Below are 22,448 nucleotides of genomic sequence, written 5' to 3' on the forward strand. Positions count from 1 at the left end.
AAGGATATTGGATATATACTTATGAGTTTGTGGTTCAGGTGACACGTGTTGTCTGAAAATATAAGTTTGGGAGCTGTCCGCAAATAGATGGCACTTAAAGACCAAAATGCGATGATATCTCATGAGGGCCAGGGCCAGTCCTGGGGTTCCACCCCTTTAAGAGGTTAGGAAGATAGAGAGGAATTAGCAAAGGAGACTCAGTGAGTGGGGCTCTGCGCTAAGATAGTAAATCCTAGTGGGTCTAACTCCAAAGGCACTGTGTTTTAGTTTAAAGGCGCTTTCTCTGACTCTAGGCAGAAAAATAATAGCTGATGTGAGGATTAAATAAGCACTGGGCAGATGTCTGGCATATCACATTCAATATGTACTAATTTCCTTTCTTTCCTCTTTTCATCCCATCATTAAGGAATTCTGACATTTTCACTCTGCATACCTACATCTGAAACTCCTCTCAGCAACTCAAAGCATTCAAGGTCATACGTTTAATCCTTGCATGGCCAATGGACCCATCACAGTTTACACCCCAGACTGAAGACGGTGGTCCTACATATATAAGCATTAGTCACGTGTCAGTTGGGACTGAAAGTGATGATGTTTCAGTGGAAAGCTATTACCAGTATTAGATAGAAAAGAGTCAACATCGTCATCTCGTGCGTGCTGGAGGAGGAGGGGTATAATACTGTTTTCTCTAAACCTGCCACTCAGAGCAGCCAGGGCGTTATCCTGGCATGGCCTGTCAGAAGTACGGATTCTTAGGCCCTATCCAGACCTTACAGACCAGAACATGCAAGATCGGATTAACAAGATCTCTGGGTGATCTGGGTGCACACTACACTTTGAGAAATGCTGCTCTGAATCAATCAGCTACACCCAATTATTAGATTTTATATACCTCACTAAAAAAGTCAAAATCTTGTGGTATAAATTCTTCCTTACCTTCAGTCTGCTTGGCTGAGAAAGGGTCACAGGGGTTCCTAGGATGCTCTGGGATCTTGTTTCTGGCACAGGGCCAGTATTTTTAGCTCTTATTTCCCAGATGGTTCCCCCATATGAAGTTAACTTCATTTGTCTTACCAATTTGATCTACCCAACCAGAACACTTTTAATTTTAATTTATAACATTGGTAATAACATTTACCAATGCATCATTTTAACCTATACATGGGTATTCTCCAAATTCATTTAAAATCAGCAATTATCAATTTCAGAAAAGGTCTTCAGGGCATTTTGTCAAAACATTCAAATTCAGGAAATCTCTACATAGATTCATACTATATCATTTTCCAACTTCAAAATTACATATTTGGTAAGTGGCAACTCAAACATTTAAAAGCCACTTTTACGGTAGAAAGTTTCAGAGTCCAAATTCCACTTCAATTTTTGGTGGGCTAGCAACAGGCAGAGGGCAGCATAGCCTTGTATTTATATAAACTGAAGGAGCAAGTTAACAGCAAAGGAAGAGCATGTTTGTTTAGATCTCATTTTAAAGTTCTTAGTTAATCAATCAAAGCAGTTATAACCATCTATAAGCTGATACCTTAATTACACTCTCTTCAATGACCCCACTTACTGTTCTAATGCAGTTCCAAGCTACATATTTAAAAGAGCTCCCCAAAATGACAGACACTGATTTGCCTTCAAAAACAAAAAATAGCTACCTTAAAAAAAGACATGGAGAGTTGGCTTCACATTATTCTAACACTAAAGTAAGTCAAATAAAATAAATTATTGACTTCTATTTTGATTCCTGCCCAAATAAGCATATAGATGAAAAGAACTCTATAATCAAAAAAGCAACAAATAAGCTCTATGGTACAACTGACAAGTAACTTTTCCAAAAATACCTCAACCTATACATAGATTGTTCATTTGTAATACTTAGTAACAAGTTATTGTAGCACTACTAATTTTTCAGTTATATAACATTATCATGTAAAGTTGAGACACCTATATTTTAAATGCAATACCAGTCTTATATGACTGAAATTCTTCAATTTATAATGTTTATGCCTTGGAAAATTATCACTCTTTAACACAGAGTGTTATTCAGAAACATAACAATTAATAAAAAAAGTTAAAAATTAAAATTAACAGAAATGTTATTTTCCCCAAAGGAAAATACTATATTTAAAATTTAATGTTCTATTCTTATTTTTCCAGATGACCTGATACTATTTTGCATATATTGCATATGTGTTATTAAAAACTGGAGTTTAGGGCTTCCCTGGTGGCGCAGTGGTTGAGAGTCTGCCTGCCGATGCAGGGGACACGGGTTCGTGCCCCGGTCCGGGAAGATCCACGTGCCGCGGAGCGGCTGGGCCCGTGAGCCATGGCCGCTGAGCCTGCGCATCCGGAGCCTGTGCTCCGCAACGGGAGAGGCCACAACAGTGAGAGGCCCGCGTACCGCAAAAAAAAAAAAAAAAAAAAATGGAGTTTAGACTACATGCTCTGCAGAATTCTACGGAGCAAAAGGGCAAGTGGCTATAACAAAGGACAACAAAAGGCACAGGAAATGGTTCTTTAGCTGCAGTAATTTTTCCCATACCTTCAGTTAAGCACGATGCTACACCTTTCTGTTTGCAACAAGTTCACTACACAACACTTGCATATGAGTCATTTGAGATATTTTTACCACCAACGTTCAAATTCAGAGATATAACCTCCACTTTAAAGTACAGTCAATAAGATGATTTAAAAGAAGTATTTACACCTATTAAAATCACCTTTAACATACAGTCACATAATGGAATAGTATTTTGCAATAAAAATTAACAACTGCTACAAGCAACAACAAAAATGAATCTCAAAAAAAAAAAATATTGAGCAATTACATACTTTATACATCTATTTATATAAAGCTCAAAAACAGAAAAACCCCTCTATGGTGACAGAAGTCAGAAAGGAGTTTAGCTTGCAGGGGTGGGGAGAGGAGAGGTTAAGCGACGGGCTTGAAAGCCTTGAAAGGCTGGTCATGTTCTACTTCATGTTTTGGCGGGTGGTCACTTTCTAAACACAGATATATTCACTTAGTAAAAATGCACTGAACTGTGCACCTTTCTCAACATATTACACCACAGTTTTTAAAAGTTATCTTAAAAAATTAGTATTTTTTTCTATCAATTTATTTGTCAAAACTAATAAAAAATGTTAGCCATTTCTCAATTTCTGCATTTCCAATATAATCTTTGTACACCATGAAACGATCAGAAGGAATTTACAACAGGACAGTGATTGTAACACCCAGTAAACTACAACAAAGCCACGCTACCTGCCTTACCTTTTCAACAGGGAGAAGTGTCTGCAGCAGTCGGACTGCAAACAGCGAAATGCTGACAAAGGCCATCCTGTGGTGCACCAGCACCGCCTCTGGTTGTTCCAAACTGATGTTGCTTTTATGGTAGCATATGCTGTCTCCAAGGGACCCCAACACCATGAGCAGTTTCTTCTTCTGCAAACATTTAAACACAAAACAGAAGAAAACAATCAATTTTAGGGGCCAATATAGAAATATCATGGAGAACAATATAAAATGTTATCATTAAATAATATAAATGTATTCCTCCCTATAAGAATAACCAATACATGCTGAGATACTTTTAACGATAGGAAAGAATGATAAGTATACCTAAATTTTTTAAAAAGCTAACAATTTTTAAGTATTTAATATGAATTCTAACTAATAATAAATAAAAATAAACAAAATACAAAAACTTAATGATCCATTAGTTCCTTCCAGTTTCTAGTACTTAATTGTTCCAACTTTGAACACTGCATGTAAATCTCTCATCCAATATTTATTGGACTTAGTGTATGCTTAACACAGTGGCAGGTATATGGGGGAAAATGCATTAGTTCAAGAGACATGATCCCTGCCCTCAAAGTGATCCCAAAGTTACTAAAGAAATGAAACAGGGGAAGTCAAATAATTAAAAAACAATGAAATATTAAATTGTATAATCTCTCTTCAGGTAATAAGGTTGTTTCAGAGCAAATGTTCCACCATCATAAATTTCTAGATACCTTACTACTTAAATAGAAGTTATATCTTTTAAATTGAAAGGTATGCATAAAACATGAAAACTAAAATACAGTAGACTAACTGGCAAGTCATAACAACATAGACTAAAATATATCCTAGATATGTTGACATAACCCTATAAACTAGCTGCTGAAAGGACAGTATCAGAAAAAGGGTAGAACAAAAAAAGCACTGGGGTTCTCACTCTCAACTTTCCACGGAAAATTTATGAAAATTAAAATGAGAAATTACCTGTAAACTAAAGACAAAAATATAATGTATGTCAGAAATTTTTTAATTCAAGGATAAATAAACATGAAATAAAAAAGACATGGAGCCTATAAAAGTTACACAAAGTATCAAAGCCACAATAGATACACTTCACATCCATTAGGATGGACATTATCAAAAATAACAGGAAATAACAAATGTTGACGAGGATGTGGAGAAACTGGAGCACCTGTGCATTGCTGGTGGAAATGTAAAAGGTTCAGTCACTGTGGAAATAGTATGGCAGTTCCTCAAAACATTAAACATAGAATTACCATATGATCCAGCAATGTCACTTCTGAGTATATGGCCAAAAGAACTGAAAGCAGGGATTTCAAACACTTACTTGTACATCAATGTTCACAGCAACATTATTCACAACAGCCAAAAGGTAGAAATGTGTCTATCAACATATGAATGGATAAACAATATGCAGTAGATGGTATACATACAATGAAATATTCAGCCTTAAAAGGGAATGGCATTTTGACACATGCTACAACAAGATGACTCTTGAAAACATAATGTAAAGTAAAATAAGCCAGATACAAAAAGACAAGTACTGTATGATTCCTCTTATATGAGGCACCTAAAATATACAAATTCATAAAGAAAGAAGGTAGAATAGTGGTTATCAGGGACTAGGGGAAGAGGAGAGTGGGGAGTTATTGTTTAGTGGGTGTGGAGTTTCACTCTGAGATGATGAAAAAGTTTTGGAGACAGATAATGGTGACAATTGTACAACAATGTGAATGTGCCTAATGCCACTGAATTATACACTCAAAAAGAGTTAAATGGTAAATTTTATGTTATGTATATTTTACAAAATTTTAAAAATTATATAAAGAAGTAAACATTTTTTTGTTACTTACATGGATCATTTGAAAAATTTAAAGATAAACACAAATAACATTAAACCTATGATATTTTCCAAATCACTACAGAAGTAAAAGGAAGATAAAATAATCTATAGAGTTAAAAAAAAAAAAAAAGGAAACAAAAGAGATAGCAAAACTTCTGCATGAAAACCAAGTATAATAACTGTACTAAAAAAGGTTAAATTTCCCTGTAAGTGAAATATGATTTCATACTGAAGTAAAAATCAAAAATAATCTACACATACAAAAAAGACATTATCTTGGTACATAAAAGGTTAAAAATTAGTGTAGTGAGAAAAATCTCAAATAAACAATCTAACCTTACACCTAAAGGAACTAGAGAAAGAAGTACAAACAAAACCCAAAGTTAGTAGAAGGAAAGAAATCATAAAGATCAGAGCAGAAATGAACGAAATAGAAACAAAGAAAACAATAGCAAAGATCAATAAAACTAAAAGCTGGTTCTTTGAGAAGATAAACAAAATTGATAAACGTTTAGCCAGACTCATCAAGAAAAAGAGGGAGAGGACTCAAATCAATAATATTAGAAATGAAAAAGGAGACGTTACAACAGACACTGCAAAAATACAAAGCATCCTAAGAGACTACTACAAGCACCTCTATCGCAATAAAATGGACAACCTGGAAGAAATGGACAAATTCTTAGAAAGGTAATAACCTTCCAAGACTAAACAGGAAGAAATAGAAAATATGAACAGACCAATCATAAGTAATGAAATCGAAACTGTGATTAAAAATCTTCCAACAAACAAAAAGTCCAGGACCAGATGGCTTCACAGGTGAATTCTATCAAACATTTAGAGAAGAGCTAACACCCATCCTTCTCAAACTCTTCCAAAAAATTGCAGATGAAGGAACACTCCCAAACTCTTTCTATGAGGCCACCATCACCCTGATACCCAAACCAGACAAAGATACTACAAAAAAAGAAAGTTACAGACCAATGGCACTGATGAATATAGATGCAAAAATCCTCAACAAAATACTAGCAAACAGAATCCAACAACACATTAAAAGGATCATACACCATGATCAAGTGGGATTTATCCCAGGGATGCAAGGATTCTTCAATATATGCAAATCAATCAATGTGATACACCATATTAACAAACTGAAGAATAAAAACCATATGATCATCTCAATAGATGTAGAAAAAACTTCTGACAAAATCAACACCCATTTATGATGAAAACTCCCCAGAAAGGGGGCATGGAGGGAACCTACCTCAACAAAATAAAGAACATATACAACAAACCCACAGCAGACATCATCCTCAATGGTGAAAAACTGAAAGCATTTCTTCGAAGATCAGGAGTAAGACAAGGATGTCCACTCTCACCACTATTATTCAACATAGTTTTGGAAGTCCTAGCCACAGCAATCAGAGAAGAAAAATAAATAAAAGGAATACAAATTGGAAAAGAAGAAGTAAAACTGTCACTGTTTGCAGATTACATGATACTATACATAGAGAATCCTAAAGATGCTACCAGAAAACTACTAGAGCTAATCAACGAATTTGGTAAAGTTGCAGGATACAAAATTAATGCACAGAAGTCTCTTGCATTCCTATACTAATGAATAAAAATGTAAAAGCTAAATTAAGGAAACAATCCCGTTCACCACTGCAAAAAACAGAATAAAACACCTAGGAATAAACCTATCTAAGGAGGTAAAAGACTGTACTCAGAGAACTATAAGACACTGATGAAAGAAACCAAAGACAACACAGATGGAGAGATATACCACGTTCTTGGACTGGAAGAATCAACATTGTGAAAATGACTATACTACCAAAAGCAATCTACAAATTCAGTGCAATCCCTATCGAACTACCAATGGCATTTTTCACAGAACTAGAACAAAAAATTTCACAATTTGTATGGAAACACAAAAGATCCCAAATAGCCAAAGCAATCTTGAGAAAGAAAAACGGAGCTGGAGGAATCAGACTCTCTGACTTCAGACTATACTACAAAGCTACAGTAATCAAGAAAATAGGGTACTGGCACAAAAACAGAAATACAGATAAATGGTACAGGATAGAAAGCCCAGAGATAAACCCATGCACCTATGGTCAACTAATCTATGACAAAGGAGGCAAGGATACAAAATAGAGAAAAGACAGTCTCTTCAATAAGTGGTGCTGGCAAAACTGGACAGCTACATGTAAAAGAATGAAATTAGAACACTCCCTAACACCATACACAAAAATAAACTCAAAAGGATTAAAGACCTAAATGTAAGGCTGGACACTAGAAAAGTCTTAGAGGAAAACATAGGAAGAACACTGACATAAATCACAGCAAGATCCTTTTTGATCCACCTCCTAGAGTAATGGAAATAAAAACAAAAATAAACAAACAGGACCTAATGAAACTTAAAAGCTTTTGCAAAGCAAAGAAAACTACGAACAAGACGAAAAGACAACCCTCAGAATGGGAGAAAATATTTGCAAACGAATCAACAGACAAAGGATTAATCTCCAAAATATATAAACAGCTCAAGTAGCTCAATATAAAACAAACAAACAACCCAATCCAAAAATGGGCAGAAGACCTAAACAGACATTTCTCCAGAGAAGATATACAGATTGCCAAGAAACACATGAAAGGATGCTCAATGTCACTAATTATTAAGGAAATGCAAATCAAAACTACAATGAGGTAACACCTCACACCAGTGAGAATGGGCATCATCAAAAAATCTACAAACAATAAATGCTGGAGAGGGTGTGGAGAAAAGGGAACCCTCTTGCACTGTTGGTGGGAATGTAAATTGATACAGCCACTATGGAGAACAGTATGGAGGTTCCTTAAAAAACTAAAATTAGAACTACCATACGACCCAGCAATCCCACTACTGGGCATATACCCTGAGAAAACCATAATTCAAAAAGAGTCATGTACCCCAATGTGCATTGCAGCACTATTTACAATAGCCAGGACATGGAAGCAACCTGAATGCCCATCGACAGACGAATGCATAAAGAAGATGTGGTACATATATACAATGGAATATTACTCAGCCATAAAAAGGAATGAAATTGGGTCATTTGTAGAGACGTGGATGGATCTAGAGACTGTCATACAGAGTGAAGTAAGTCAGAAACAGAAAAACAAATATCGTATGTTAGCACATATATGTGGACCCTAGAAAAATGGTACAGATGAACCAGTTTGCAGGGCAGAAATAGAGACACAGATGTAGAGAACAAACGTATGGACACCAAGGGGGGAAGTGGCGGGGTGGGGGTGGGGGTGGGATGAACTGGGAGATTGGGATTGACATGTATACACTGATGTGTATAAAACTGATGACTAATAAGGACCTGCTGTATAAAAAAATACATAAAATAAAATTCAAAAATTCAAAAAAAACTAGTGTAGTGAAATATGAACAAAAATGTATGAAATATAAATAATGAATAATTCAGAACAAAAAAAATTAGATAAATCAGGTAATTTTCTATTGATGAAGTGCATAATAGAGAGTAAAGACCCAACATGAATGAGTCATTGTGGTCTGAATAACATAAATATGAAGCCAAAACTGAAGTTGGATTTAAAGGTTTTAACTCAGTCTTTTTTACCTTAATTAATAAATTAAACAGATATAAACTTTGAACATTTCAAAGACTACAACTCCTCAAGTTTCCAAGGAACACTGACTAAAACTAGCCATTTACTTAATCGCAAAAAATGGTCAATGTATATTTAAGACTATGTTCTTTGAGCCCATGGAAATAAAACTAAAAGTTAAAAATTTCAACCAAACGTAGGGCCACCCTTACAAAATTAAAATAGAAAATTTTAATAGCACTTATATTAATAACCACTGGTCTAGAGAAAACAAATTAGAAACACAGTGACAGTCTTATTACATGGACAGGCAATTTTTCACCCAGTGCTTCTCCATTAAAATACTTTTTTACATCTACAAACAACATATCTCTGTTATTCAAGACTAACTTTGACAATTTACAACTTAAATCAATGAACACATTTAAGACCTCAGTATTGCAAGGCTTTTTGTAAAAATCTATTTACTTGTGAAATTGTTTCAAATAACCTTGCTAATTCTAATGATGAATTGACATACTTCTCAAAATAGTATAAAAAGGAAGTATTAAATACTATAAGAATCAGTCTTGCAGCTTTTACTATTTCCAACACTTCTTCCAAGCCAAAAAAAAAAAAAAAAGCGTTTTTTTTGTTTTGTTTTGTTTTTGCAGTACGCGGGCCTCTCACTGTTGTGGCCTCTCCCGTTGCGGAGCACAGGCTCCGGATGCGCAGGCTCAGCAGCCATGGCTCACGGGCCCAGCCGCTCCATGGCATGTGGGATCTTCCCGGACCGGGGCACGAACCTGCATCCCTTGCATCAGCAGGCAGACTCTCAACCACTGCGCCACCAGGGAAGCCCAGTGTTTTCTTTTTAATGTTTTAAGAAAAGAAAGGATTTTAAAACAATACTATCTGGTCCACAGTTTTAATTTGCTGGGCTAAAGATATTTAAACAGCTGTAAAGTAGTTGATGCAGAAAAAAAAAAAAAAGAGCCAGTTTTCAGAGGATAGTCAAAGCTTTTACAAAATTACAGACTTAAAATATCAGATGAACAAAATATTCTAAATATTCCCAATAAAACAGAATTTATAGTGCAAACACAATATCTCCACTATCTGCACAATATAAAACAGGTTTTGGATTCTGTAAAGCATCTGAAATAAGTGACTCTCCCCCATATGCTCCCAGCCTCACACTCCCCACTCCCCTTCTACAAGGTAGCCAATTACTGTTCTGCGTGCAAGTCTCACCAGGCACTTCTGTGTTTAAGAGCAAGCTCATCCTGCCTGCAGAATGACAGCCAAACTACTCAGCAGCACGTCAAAAGCCTTCTGTGAGCAGACCCCACCTGAACCCTCCAGCCTCTCTCCCACCACATCCACCTCACGTTTTATGCTCTGGTTGCTTGCACTCCTCCCAATAGCCCTAGCCTTGACCACCAATCAGCACTATTCATTCCTCCCCATCATTCTCTTCCCCTCCGCCAGACAAAAAGCCCTACCTTTACTTTCTTAGCCGAATCGTATTCGTAATTTAAACTCAGCTCAGCCACGATTTACACAAAGCCCTCCCTGAGATTCTCAGCTGGGAGTGTTTTCAAAGCACCCTTGGCACATGAGAAGATACTCAACATTACTAGTCAGAGAAATACAAATCAGAACAACAGTGAGATATCACCTCACACCTATCAGAATGGCCATCAACAAAAAGACCACTAATACAAATGTTGACAAGGATGTGGAGAAAAGGGATCCCCTGTACACTGTTGGTGGGAATGTAAATCGATGCAGCCGCCATAGAAAAAAGCATGGAGATTCCTCAAAAAACTAAAACGAGAATTACTGTATAATCCAACAATTCCACTCCTGGATTTATATCCAAAATAAATGAAAACACCAACTCAAAGAGACGTGCCCCCCAACGTTTAGAGCAGCTCTATTTACAACAGCCAAGATATGGAAACAACCTAAGTGACCATCGACAGACGAATGGATAAAGAAGATGTGGCACATATGTACACAAACACATACACACATATACATACAATGGACTATTAATCAGCCATAAAAAAGAATGAAATATTGCCAGTTGTGACAACACAGATGGACCCAGAAAGTATTATGCTAAGTGAAATAAGGCAGATAAAGACAAAAAACATATGATTTCACTTATATTTGGAATCTAAAAAACAAATGAACAAACTTCAAAACAGAAACAGACTCATAGACACAGAGAACGAACAGGTAGCTGCCAGAGGGGAAGAGAGGGGGGGAATGAGTGAAATAGGTGAGAGAGATTAAGAGGTACAAACTGCAAATTTCAAAATAAATGAGTCATGGGGATGAAATGTACAGCATGGGGAATACAGTCGATTTTTTATCTAACTCCCACAGAGTGAAAAGAATTGCTGCTTATTCATCTTGCACCCCCAGGGCCCAGGGTCGACTAAAAAATTATTCACAACCTAAAAGCTGAGAGTTATGTTTTATTCAGCAGGAATTTTTAGGACTTCAAGGCCAGGAGGCCGCATCTCAAGTAACCCTGAGAGAGCTGCTCCGTGGAGGCGAGGTGGGGAGCCAGGATACATGGGAGTTTTGTAACAAAGGGCAGGGAGTCTGAATGTCAAAAGATTACTGTTAATTAAAGAAAACCAGATATCTCAAGTTAAGGAATTTAGCGCTTTTCTGTGCACGGGAAGATGCAAGAGTCTGAGCTCACTGAAATCATTGCAGTCTGATGGCTGCTAGATGGCAGGTATTCTTTTCCTTCCTGAGTTTCCTCACGGCTCACCAGCTCACCATCGGAGGTGGCTGCAATCACTGATGACTGTGACATCCTTTGTTTACTAATACGGCAGGAAGTATTCCGTTTATCACTAGCATATAATGAGCAATCAAAGAATGTTTGGTGAACTAAAACACCTGTCTCTGGACTGGCGGCAGAAGCAGGAAAAGCATATGCTAATTAGATTCCACTCAGCCAATTATAAATTCACAATCTGGTTCAATTCCCCTTCTTGAGCCCTTACTGGATACCAAGCCCTTCTCTCTAGAAACTTTCATAATCCTCTCCACTTCACTTGAACTTCAACCAGCAATTCTTCCAACATGCCTGGAAATCTAAGTTACCAGCTCACAGCAGGTCAGATGGGAATTTAGAAGGACAGAGTCATAAAGAAGGAGAAAACACTGCTTTTCGTGACACTGAGTGACAGCAGTGACAGAAAGAAGAAAGGCAAAAAACGAACAGAAAACAGCCCCAAGAGTCGGGTTATCTGGCATGAGGAAAAGAGCCTTACTCCCGTGAACCTAACTTACCATGTGAATAAGGAAAAAACAAACTTAATTTCATAGGTAGGCAAAAAAAGGATGACATACTTCAGGTCATCCTAACTTTTACAAGTGCTTACCAAAAAAATTTTTTATTTTAACAAAATATAATTTCAGTGAAAATATTTTTTATTTATTTCGACTGAAATAAAAATATTCAATTTATGGAGAAAAAATTTCTTTGACTATGCTTACATAAACTGAGTTATGGAATTCCAGACATGAATGCTATTAGCACTGTTTGGAAAGATCTAGAGAATTGATTACATATCTACATGCATTTAATTACTGAATTGGTCAACATTTATTACTTCGTTCCTTTAACGACACGACAAAAATATGCTTCTGCCTTCTGTGTAAACCTCACAAAAGTAGGGACATTAAGGAATTCTACTTAATTGTCTACTTCTATTAATATATAGCCCAAAGGGATGAGATTTTTCCTAGGAAGCATTTATTCTTTTAAATAAGTAAGTCAAATATAATTTCCAGCAGTACTATTTAACATTTCTAACATACCAATTGGCACTTGCACAACAGATTTAACCTTTAAAGTAAAAATAATTCATTGAATCATAAAAGATCAGCAGCCAAAAGTTAAAAATGAATGACTAACTTTTACAGATAAATGTTCTGGCCAAGAAACTTGAGCTATTTTAAGAAGCAACTGATAAAACATTCTTCACACTTCTCAAGGAAAACTCACTTGTTGAAAACCTTCAATATGTGAAAACCTTCTAAAAGTACTACAGAATAATGTGATAACCTTAAGGACAAACGAAAAACTAAGATAAGAACTATTATCCCTATTTTATAAATAAATTGTAGGACTTGAAACAATATATTACACCTACTGTAAAATGTTTCAGTTGTGTTTCTTTTCAAAAGATTTGTGTAGATAAAAAAAATTGGGGGAGGGCTTCCCTGGTGGCACAGGGGTTAAGAATCCGCCTGCCAATGCAGGGGACACGGGTTCAAGCCCTGGTCCGGGAAGATCCCACAGGCCGCGGAGCAACTAAGCCCGTGCGCCACAACTACTGAGCCTGCACTCTAGAGCCCGCGAACCACAACTACTGAAGCCCACATGCCACAACTACTGAAGCCTGCACACCATAGAGCCCGTGCTCTGCAACAAGAGAAGCCACCGCAATGAGAAGCCCACACAATGCAACGAAGAGTAGCCCCCGATCACCACAACTAGAGAAAGCCCGTGCACGGCAACGAAAACCCAACGCAGCCAAAAATAAATTAATTAATTTTAAAAAATGCACATTACTCATTTCACATTTTTGTTAGCAATTATGTCTATCAATATGTTTATTGAGTGAATAAATACACAGTGAAGCAGTCGCAGCCTGTAAAAAAGAATGAAGATCTTCACATATGAACACGGAATAATCTCCATGCCTACGTTTACATCCATCCATCTATCCAGGATGCATTATTTTCTCTTCCAGTTTTATTGAGATATAGTTGACATATAGCACTGTATAAGTTTAAAGTGCAGAGCTTAATGATTTGACTTACATACATCATGAAATGATGACCACGTTAAGTTTGGTGAACATCCATTATCTCATATAGAAACAAAATTAGAGAGATAGAAAAACAGTTTCCTTTCCTTGTGATGAGACCCTCAGGATTCACTCTCTTAGCAACTTTCATACATAACACACAGCAGTTGTGCATTACATCCTAGTACTTATTCATCTTAAAACTGAAAATCTGTACCTTTGATCACCTTCATTCAATTCCCCCTCTCCCTACTTCCCACCTCTGTTAATCACAAATCTGATCTTTTTTTTCTCTGAGTTCGTTTCTTTGCTTGTTTTTGAAGAATAACTGACTTACACAACATAGTGACTCAATATTTCTATACATAATGGTCACAACAATAAGTCTAATTACTATACAGGATTTACTCTTACGTTGTAAAAACAAGGTATGAAACTGTATATGATATACCACCTTTTATGGAAGATGTGAGAGGGGGAATAAGAATCTACGTACTTATTTTCTTACATTTGCAAAAACTAAAATTAAAAATGGAAAAAATAAACTAGAAAACAGGATGGCAGGGAGACACCCCTGAGTTACATTTTTATGAAGAGAAAACAATTCCCAAAAATGAAAACAAATTGAAACAAAAATCTAACTGTATACTGAATTGGTAACAGAGAAAATAATTCTTTTGAGTGACTTTAAGGCACAGAATTTTGACTTTATATACTTAGTGAGATTTAGTCTAAGTCAAAAAGAACTGCAAGAAAATCCTGAACTTTATTAGTTATTGACCACAGTGATACTAATACTGCTACTGTGAAATTACTTACTTTATGCTGAAGGTTAAAACTAATAAGCAATTATGTTGATGTTGCTAAGAATCTATGAAGGACAATAAAGTCCAAGCAAAGAAATACAAGTTGAAGTTCAGAAGTAGCAGAGTCTGAATTCATGAGTTTTTTTTAAATACAGATTTCCTAGGTTCTATTACTGAAGGGAAAGAATGATATCACTGTAACTACAAGCAGCCCTAATGACCTGTTTTTGGTCTTGATACACATTTCCCCCATTAAAAGTAACCAGAATCTCTGGAGAAATGGCCTATTCCAGACTATGCACAAAATAAGCCTGGGATCTATTGTGTCTAAAACAAAGAAAGTTTTCAAAGACTAATGAGACAATGAAAACAGCTTAACAGGACCAAGGTAAAATAAAATACTAATATTATTACCCACATCCCAAGGAAAACCTTGATTCTCACCATATCTATAGCAAAAAGACTGCTGTCATCCCAGATATCTGCTGAAATCGCTTCACCAATAAGTACCATATCCTCTGCAAGCAATTCCAGAACTCTTATTATCATCTGTCTACTACCTAGGAATACAAATAGGAGAGAGAGAGAAGAAAAATAAAGTTAATTCAAATATAGCTGAACATCATATTGCTCAATCCTCTGGTTAGCTAATGCCCCCAAGTTCCTATTTCTCTTTTTATTTTTTGATGTTTTTAGAATTGTTTAAAAGAGACGAATAGGGAAGTCACAATATACAATCACCATTAGATTTCTGTTTCAATCATAACTCTATTTAACTACAAAAAATCAAATGTGCTTTTAAGTGGGAAAGATACTCAGGAAGAGTATAACAATAATCTAACTAAAAGCACTGTGAGATAGATTAAAATAACTTTTCAGATTCAGAGACCATCCATGTTACATGTAATAGGTGACAAAGCACAGGTTTAGTTGAGAAGATGCAGTCTAATAAATTTCCCACTTAGGACTAGAAGGTTTAAGCCTTGTCATGAATTAGTAGTTTCCTACACAGGAGTTGCCTGGGAAACCTACACTCACCTTAAACTCTAAAAACATTCCGGAGGAAACTGTGCTGTCAGAGTCACACCCACCTGAGCAATCTCCCTTCTCCACAGAGATAGATAACAAAGGAATTCCACCACCCATAATTCTAAGTAAGGTGAATGTTCAATCAAGACTTTCCTGTCCCACATACCAAAGGTCAATTTCTAATGAATAAAAGTAAAACAAACTACCAGATCATAAGGGTCTAGATTAATTGTTTCATGAGAACAGCTGGAGCAAATTCTCTTAGAAATCTCTTACGACACTGAACAAATGCAAATTATGCAATAATTTCCCACAAAAGGGCAAGAGAACATTTAGAAAATTTTATGTACCATGATACAGCTCTATAATTATCAATCTGACTTTTTACAGCAAATTAAGAAAAGGTTAAATGCAAAATCATTAAATCTAAAACTGTTCTCCTCAGTACACCATGCAGACAAACATATACACTTCATGATGCCAAAGTTCAGATCTTCCTTCATGTCACATTATTAGTACATGAATTAATATGTATTCCTCACTCCTAGAAGCAGAGTTCTTCAGTCAGTGAGAAGTTAAGGTATAGAGTTTTCTTCAGAATAAAAAAAATTGTTCATGTTCCCAAATATACACCTACCTCCGGCCTTCTTCCCTATCACTTCCAAGCAGGCAAAGAACAGTCATAGGACTTAAAGAACCATCAGCATGGGACAGATTTTTTACTCAGCCAGTATAAACGAAAAAAAGCAAAACCTGTTTATCTTGTATTTTGACAAGTTTATCAACTACTTAAAATGTATATATTTAGAGAATAAAAAATCATTATTTATTCCAAACCTTTCTTCACCTTGCAAAATGCATGGACTTTGGTCTCAGAACCGTAGTTCAAGCCTCTTTTCTTCACTGTTTGACTTTGGATAAGTTTCTGAAGCACTCTAAACCTCAGCTTTCTCATTGTAAAACAGAGAGAAAAGCAGTAATTACCACTAAGGGATGTATAAAATGGGTTGGTGTGAGGAGTGCATAAAATAATGTGCACAAGACCACATCCGGTAGCCGAGCACAGCAGGTACTCAATGTGTGGTAACTTGTTTGATTACTAGGCTCTGTTGGACACTGGCCACGTTGTTATCCTTCTTATCACTCTCCACTAAAATCACAACGACATCCCAGTGTACACTGCAGTACATCTTTGCAAACTTACCCAGCACATTTGAGAGAAAATGTAACTCCAGAACGTTTGGGTTTTCTGAGTTTTGTTTTGTTTTTTAAGAAAAAGAAATTACTGCAAAGGTACAAATCCAGTGTTGGGTCTGTTATGGTTTTTAACATGTTTCATAGCTCAAGTAAAAACCGAGTAGGAGGAGTGAACAACTGAAAGCAACTCAAAAAATTTCTAAAGAGCAAAAGCCAAAGAGTTTTTTATTCTGGTCTATTCATGCCAATCCATCTTCTCTAACTTACTCCAGTTGCATTGTTTTTTCAGTGCTTACCTTTAAAATAGCCACACACAAATGGAAGTCTGTGCAATAAAAGGCCAGCAATGGAAGGGGATATTCTATCTGAAAAGCGCTCCATGGCATCCACGTTTAATTAAGGGATAATAAAGACCTTACTAAGTTCTTAGGAATTTGTACCCCAAAAGATAAGTAAATCCAGATTTTAAAGGTCCTAAGACAGATAGAAAGCAGAAACGAGAAAAATTAGAGTCCTAGAAAATAGAGAAAACAAACACAAAGTATACAAAAGGAACTACTGACTTCAAGCACAACCAACCTGTTCTTAAGAGAGGAACGGCACACTCCAGGATGGAGACACAGAGCTGGGGCAGGCTCAACTGCTGGAACTGCAGCTCTAGCGTGTCTTCAGCCTCCAGCTCTGGCAGGTCCAGGTGCACCATGTCCAAAGGGGAAGGGATGGAGACCCTTGAGTTGACATGAGCGTGACTACTACTTCCACTGTAAAGTAGACAAGGATGATAATAAACCTTGAGTATGGAAACAGCCCACAAGCAGATTTAATGCAGAGCTGCTGCCTGGAATATTAGGAGACTCATACCGTGCACAATTATATTGCTCCATGAAACAGTTCTGGTCAGATTTACAGAAACCTTGACAAATTTATGAGATTAAATTCCATAAAGATGGCTCAAAATTGTAAGTGAAACCAAGAATGCTTTTTTTATATGTTGCTTTTCAAACTGATGTTCTCCAAACGTGTCAACATTCCTATAGCAGCAATCAACATGAACACTGATAACCCATCCATTTCTAAAGGAAAGCAAACAGATTCATAGCAAAGTTCTTCCGTAACTTATAAAGGCAAAACCAAATAGTTCGTACGGTTTCCTAGATTTTCTGTGATTTTCACCAAATGTTCTAAGTAAGCCAATGTTAGCAACTGAAGAATGCTAGAAAATGCCAGAAAAACATGATGAGAAATGGATTACTTTATTTAGTACAGTCAACATCATATGATTTTGGAAATGTACCCCAAAATGGAACATCCCTTCTTGGCTTACTTTATAAAAAAAATTACCTTGGGTGTAAAGGAGTGGGGTGGGGATAACAGTGCTACAGAAAGGCTTGAACTTCCCATTTACAAAGCACCTCAAAATGTTGACTTTTGATGTTATCCACAACTGAAGCTGAATCACAGAGATGCACTAACACTACTGAACATGTAAAACTCCCCAATTTTAATACATTTTGTCATTTCTTCAATTCCAATATACCAAGCATCCCAAAATATGGAAATGAGCTGGGCTTCTCTCAAACTCTGAAAGGGCCCAGGAGGACGTTCACTCAGGAGTGAAAATCTACAAGCATGTAGCGCACTAGATATAGCTCAGAGAATGAGGTAAAGAGAAAAGCCACACCTGATCGACAGCAGCCATCCGGTAAGGACGAGGAGCACAGGCTCCCGGACCATGTACTGCCCACACCCCTGCCCCCCTCTTCACCAACTGTATAAACTGGGGCTTGGCTCCCAGCCTCTCCAAACCTCAGGCTTTTCTATAAATGATGATAATAATACCAATTCTATTATAGGACTGTTACGAGGACTACCACAGGAGGCAAAGCACATGAAGCACTTGACGTAACACCAAACACACAGCAAGACTGAGTCAGTGTTAGCCTGGAGCAGCAGTAGCCACGTCACAAGAAAATAATCAAGCCAACAGACAAGTGCTGGTCTCACTGAGCATTTAGCAGAATGACAGTAAAGAAAAGACTTAAAAACAGCTTTTTAAGAGCTTCTCTGGTGGCGCAGTGGTTAAGAATCCGCCTCCCAACGCAGGGGAAACGGGTTCCAGCCCTGGTCCGGGAAGATCCCACATGCCATGAGCAACGAAGCCCATGCGCCACAACTACTGAGCCTGCGCTCTAGAGCCCACGAGCCACAACTACTGAAGACCACGCACCTAGAGCCCGTGCTCCAGAACAAGAGAAGCCACCGCGACGAGAAGCCTGCACACCACAAACAAAAAGTAGCCCCTGCTCGCCGCAACTAGAGAAAGCCCGCACACAGCAATGAAGACCCAATGCAGCCAAAAATAAATAAAAATAAAATAAATAAATGAAAAAAAAAGAGGTTTTAAGATGCTTGGAGCCTAATGAGATAACACACAAATACCACGCTAATCCCTTTAAGAAAACTAGATATATAAATATCTTTCTTTACACCAACGAATAAAATACCGTAACTGTGCACCTTGAAGGGGACTTTGTTTTATAGATTCTCCAATCATTCCCTTTAATAGTAAACACCAATGCACTTAAATTATGATTAAACTTACAAAAATGGGCTTAAAATGTTATCAAAAAGTATACAGCATTTAAAACTATGCTTTTAAACTAGATAACACTCCATTTGTGGCTGCTAAAAACAATTCAGTGGGTCAGAATCACCATTTTTTGGATGAAACAGAAATGCACTGTGTAACACAGAATGAGAGAACAATTTTGTTAACATTTTTTCAGTGGACACACACAGATGCACACGCACACATACACAGAGTATATGTCTGTGTACTGAGTACCGAGCTGCAGTATAATACTTGTTTCTTACTGGGGGTCATGGTCAAAAAAGTATGAAAGTCACTGGTTTAACACAAGGCCAATACCTGTGTTAATGTTTCAAAAGAAAAGACTAAAGAGCAAAACAACAGCAAAACAACAATCTCCCTCTAAAACTGAAACACACACACAAGTTAACCTGGCTTTCCTACAGTCACCTGGAAGACACGGCGTCCCAATCCTGGCCATCTCCTCTGGGTCGCTGGCCTGTGCGTCCCACCACAGAAGGCCGAGGGCTGCTGCTTCCTGGAGAAGGATTCTGGGAATGATGAGTGACTCTTGCTTCATGACAATAAGACAGAGAAGAATTTTGGGAAACTGTATCTGGGGGGAAAAAAAAAAGAATAAAATTATTCCTTGGTAGAGACAGATTACTGATTATGTAGTTCTTGTCATTCTTCAGGGAAAAAAATTAACAAAATTAAGATAGTAGAAATGCTTCTATGAGGTAAAAGTAAAAGTCAACCTTTTCTGCAATACTCCCTTAGCACACTTAGGTTCATGTCTAATCGACCTGATTACACGGAACCTTTTAGCCAACACTGTTCACTTACAACATTAGAGACCGAATCATGCACTCTCCCGCTTAAAACTCTCCCAGAGACCCTACCTCAAACCTTGTGCAAAAATTAATTCAAAATGGATCGACAACCTAAATATGAGTTAAAACCGTAAAGCTCTCAGCAGAAAACATAGGGGTGGGTCATCATGACCTTGGATTTGGCAATGAATTTTTAGATATGACACCAAAAACACAAACAACCAAAGAAAACAGAGATAAATTGGACTTCAACAAAGTTTAAAACTTTCATGCATCAAAGGACATTAACAAGAAAGTAACAACCGGGACCCTGGTGGCCCAGTGGTAAAGAATCTGCCTTATAATGCAGGGGACGCAGGTTCGACCCCTAGTCCAGGAGCTAAGATCCCACATGCCGCAGGGCAACTAAGCCCACACGCCACGACTACTGAGCTCACACGCCTCAACTAGAGAGCCTGCGTGCTGCAAACTACAGAGCCCACGGGCCCTGGAGCCCACGCACCACTGCTAGAGAGAGAAAACCTGCACGCCACCGCTAGAGGAGAGAAAACCTGCATGCCACAACTAAAGAGAAGCCTGCACGCCACAACAAAATATCCCGCATGCCTCAACGAAGATCCCACGTGCCGTGACGAAGACCCGACGCACCCAAAAATAAATAAAATAAATAAATAATAAATAGATCTTCAAAAAAAAAAAAAGAAAGTAACAACCTACAGAACGGGAGAAAATATCTGCAAATCATATACCTGATAAGGTTTTAGTATCCAGGATAGAGAAATAACTCCCAAAACTCAACAAAAACAAGAAGTCAACCATTCCAATTTAACAACAGGCAAAAAACTTAGACATTTCTCCAAAGATATACGAATAGCCAGTTAACACATGAAAAGTCACTAGAGAGTCACTAGTCATTAGGGAAATGCAAATCAAAATCACAATGAGATACCACCTCACACCTACTAGGAGGATTACAGTTAATAAAAAAGAAAGAAAAAGAAACACGTTTTGGCGAGGCTGTGGCGAAACTGGAAGCCTCATACGCTGCTAGTGGGAATGTCAAACGGCGCAGCCGCCGTGGGACACATTTGGCGGTCCCTCAGAAAGCTAAACGTAGAATCAACGTATGGCCCAGCGGTTCTGCTCTGGTATACACCCAAAGAATCGAAAGCAGAGGCTCGAACGGATATGCCAGCGTTCACCGCAGCATCACTCGTAACAGTCAAAAGGTGGGAACAAGCCCCACGTCCACCAACAGATGAATACATAAATATAATGTGGTGTGTACATACAGTGGAATGTCATTCGGCCGTAAAAATGAAGTTCTGACACGTGCTACAACATAGGTGAACTCTGAAAACATTACGCTAAGTGAGATAAGCCAGATAAATACTGTACAATCCCGCTCTCAGTCTAGGGACCTAGACAGAAAATAGACGAGAGATTACCAGGGGCTGCAGAGGGAAGGGGAAATGGGGAGAGCTGCTTAATGGCTACAGAGCTTCCACTTAGGATGATGACAACGGTTTGGAGACATGTTGGTGAGGGTCGCACAATGCTGGGACTATACTGATCAAATCCTTACAAAGGTGTGCCAGTGCCACTGCACCCTGGCCCCGGGCCACCTCCCAGACCTCACCCCATTCCCCTCTCTGTACCCCCAGCCCACTTACTACGCTCCACCCACACCAGCCTGATTTTTGTTCCTCAAGCGTGTGGCCCTCAGGGCTGAGGCCTCTGACCTTCCTGGAGTACTCTTCCTGCCGCTTTTCAAGCGGAGGTTCCTTCTCACCCTTCAGCTTGCCTCCTGCCAGATACCTTCCCTGACCATCCTATCCGAGAAAGCCACATCCGCAGTCACATTCTGTCACATCACCCTTCTTATTCCCTTTGAGCACTTCATATCTAAAAACTTGTTTGTTTACTACCTGTCCCAACCTTCTACAATACAAGCTCATAAAGGCGGGAACCTTATCTGTTTTGTTCAGTGTTATACCCCTTAGAGTATCGGTTGGCACAGAGTAGGTGATAAATAAATATTTATTTAATACACGAATAAATCTTCTGATTTATCCACTATTTTTACCCACATTATAACTCCTTTTCTGATGAAATATGGGGTACTCACAAGCTCTCAAGAATGTTAATGAGAAAACCCCATGCCCCCTGAGGTCTATAATAAAGCTAACATAAAGGATAAATATTCAAGTAGCACAGGGATCAGTGAAACTCTCAACAAAACAGGGCTTAACTATGAAGCATGACGACAAATCACTACAATTTAATATTCGACTTTCAATATATACTGTATTATATAAGTGCACAGAAACCCTAAACTGTAAATGCTGGTTTGACAAGGCCAGCCCAGTGCTCTATTTGGCCATTAGGTGGTGCTTCTT

General features: G+C 37.7%; 1 protein-coding gene across 3 annotated transcripts in view; it reads right to left on the reverse strand.

Annotated features, from left to right (window-relative positions):
* Nucleotides 1-22,448, reverse strand: part of RTTN (rotatin) — a 138,058-nt gene that overhangs the window by 106,597 nt on the left and 9,013 nt on the right. For all 3 annotated transcript variants that reach the window (XM_082668203.1, XM_082668202.1, XM_082668204.1), the window contains exons 8-11: nucleotides 19,667-19,832; nucleotides 17,202-17,387; nucleotides 14,845-14,956; nucleotides 3,278-3,448 (exon numbers count right to left, since the gene is read on the reverse strand). In XM_082668203.1, coding sequence (XP_082524329.1) covers nucleotides 3,278-3,448; nucleotides 14,845-14,956; nucleotides 17,202-17,387; nucleotides 19,667-19,832 — 635 coding nt within the window. The remainder of the gene's footprint in view (nucleotides 1-3,277; nucleotides 3,449-14,844; nucleotides 14,957-17,201; nucleotides 17,388-19,666; nucleotides 19,833-22,448) is intronic.

The sequence above is a fragment of the Grampus griseus genome (assembly GCF_964374135.1).
Source record: "Grampus griseus genome assembly, chromosome: 12".
NCBI lineage: Eukaryota > Metazoa > Chordata > Mammalia > Artiodactyla > Delphinidae > Grampus > Grampus griseus.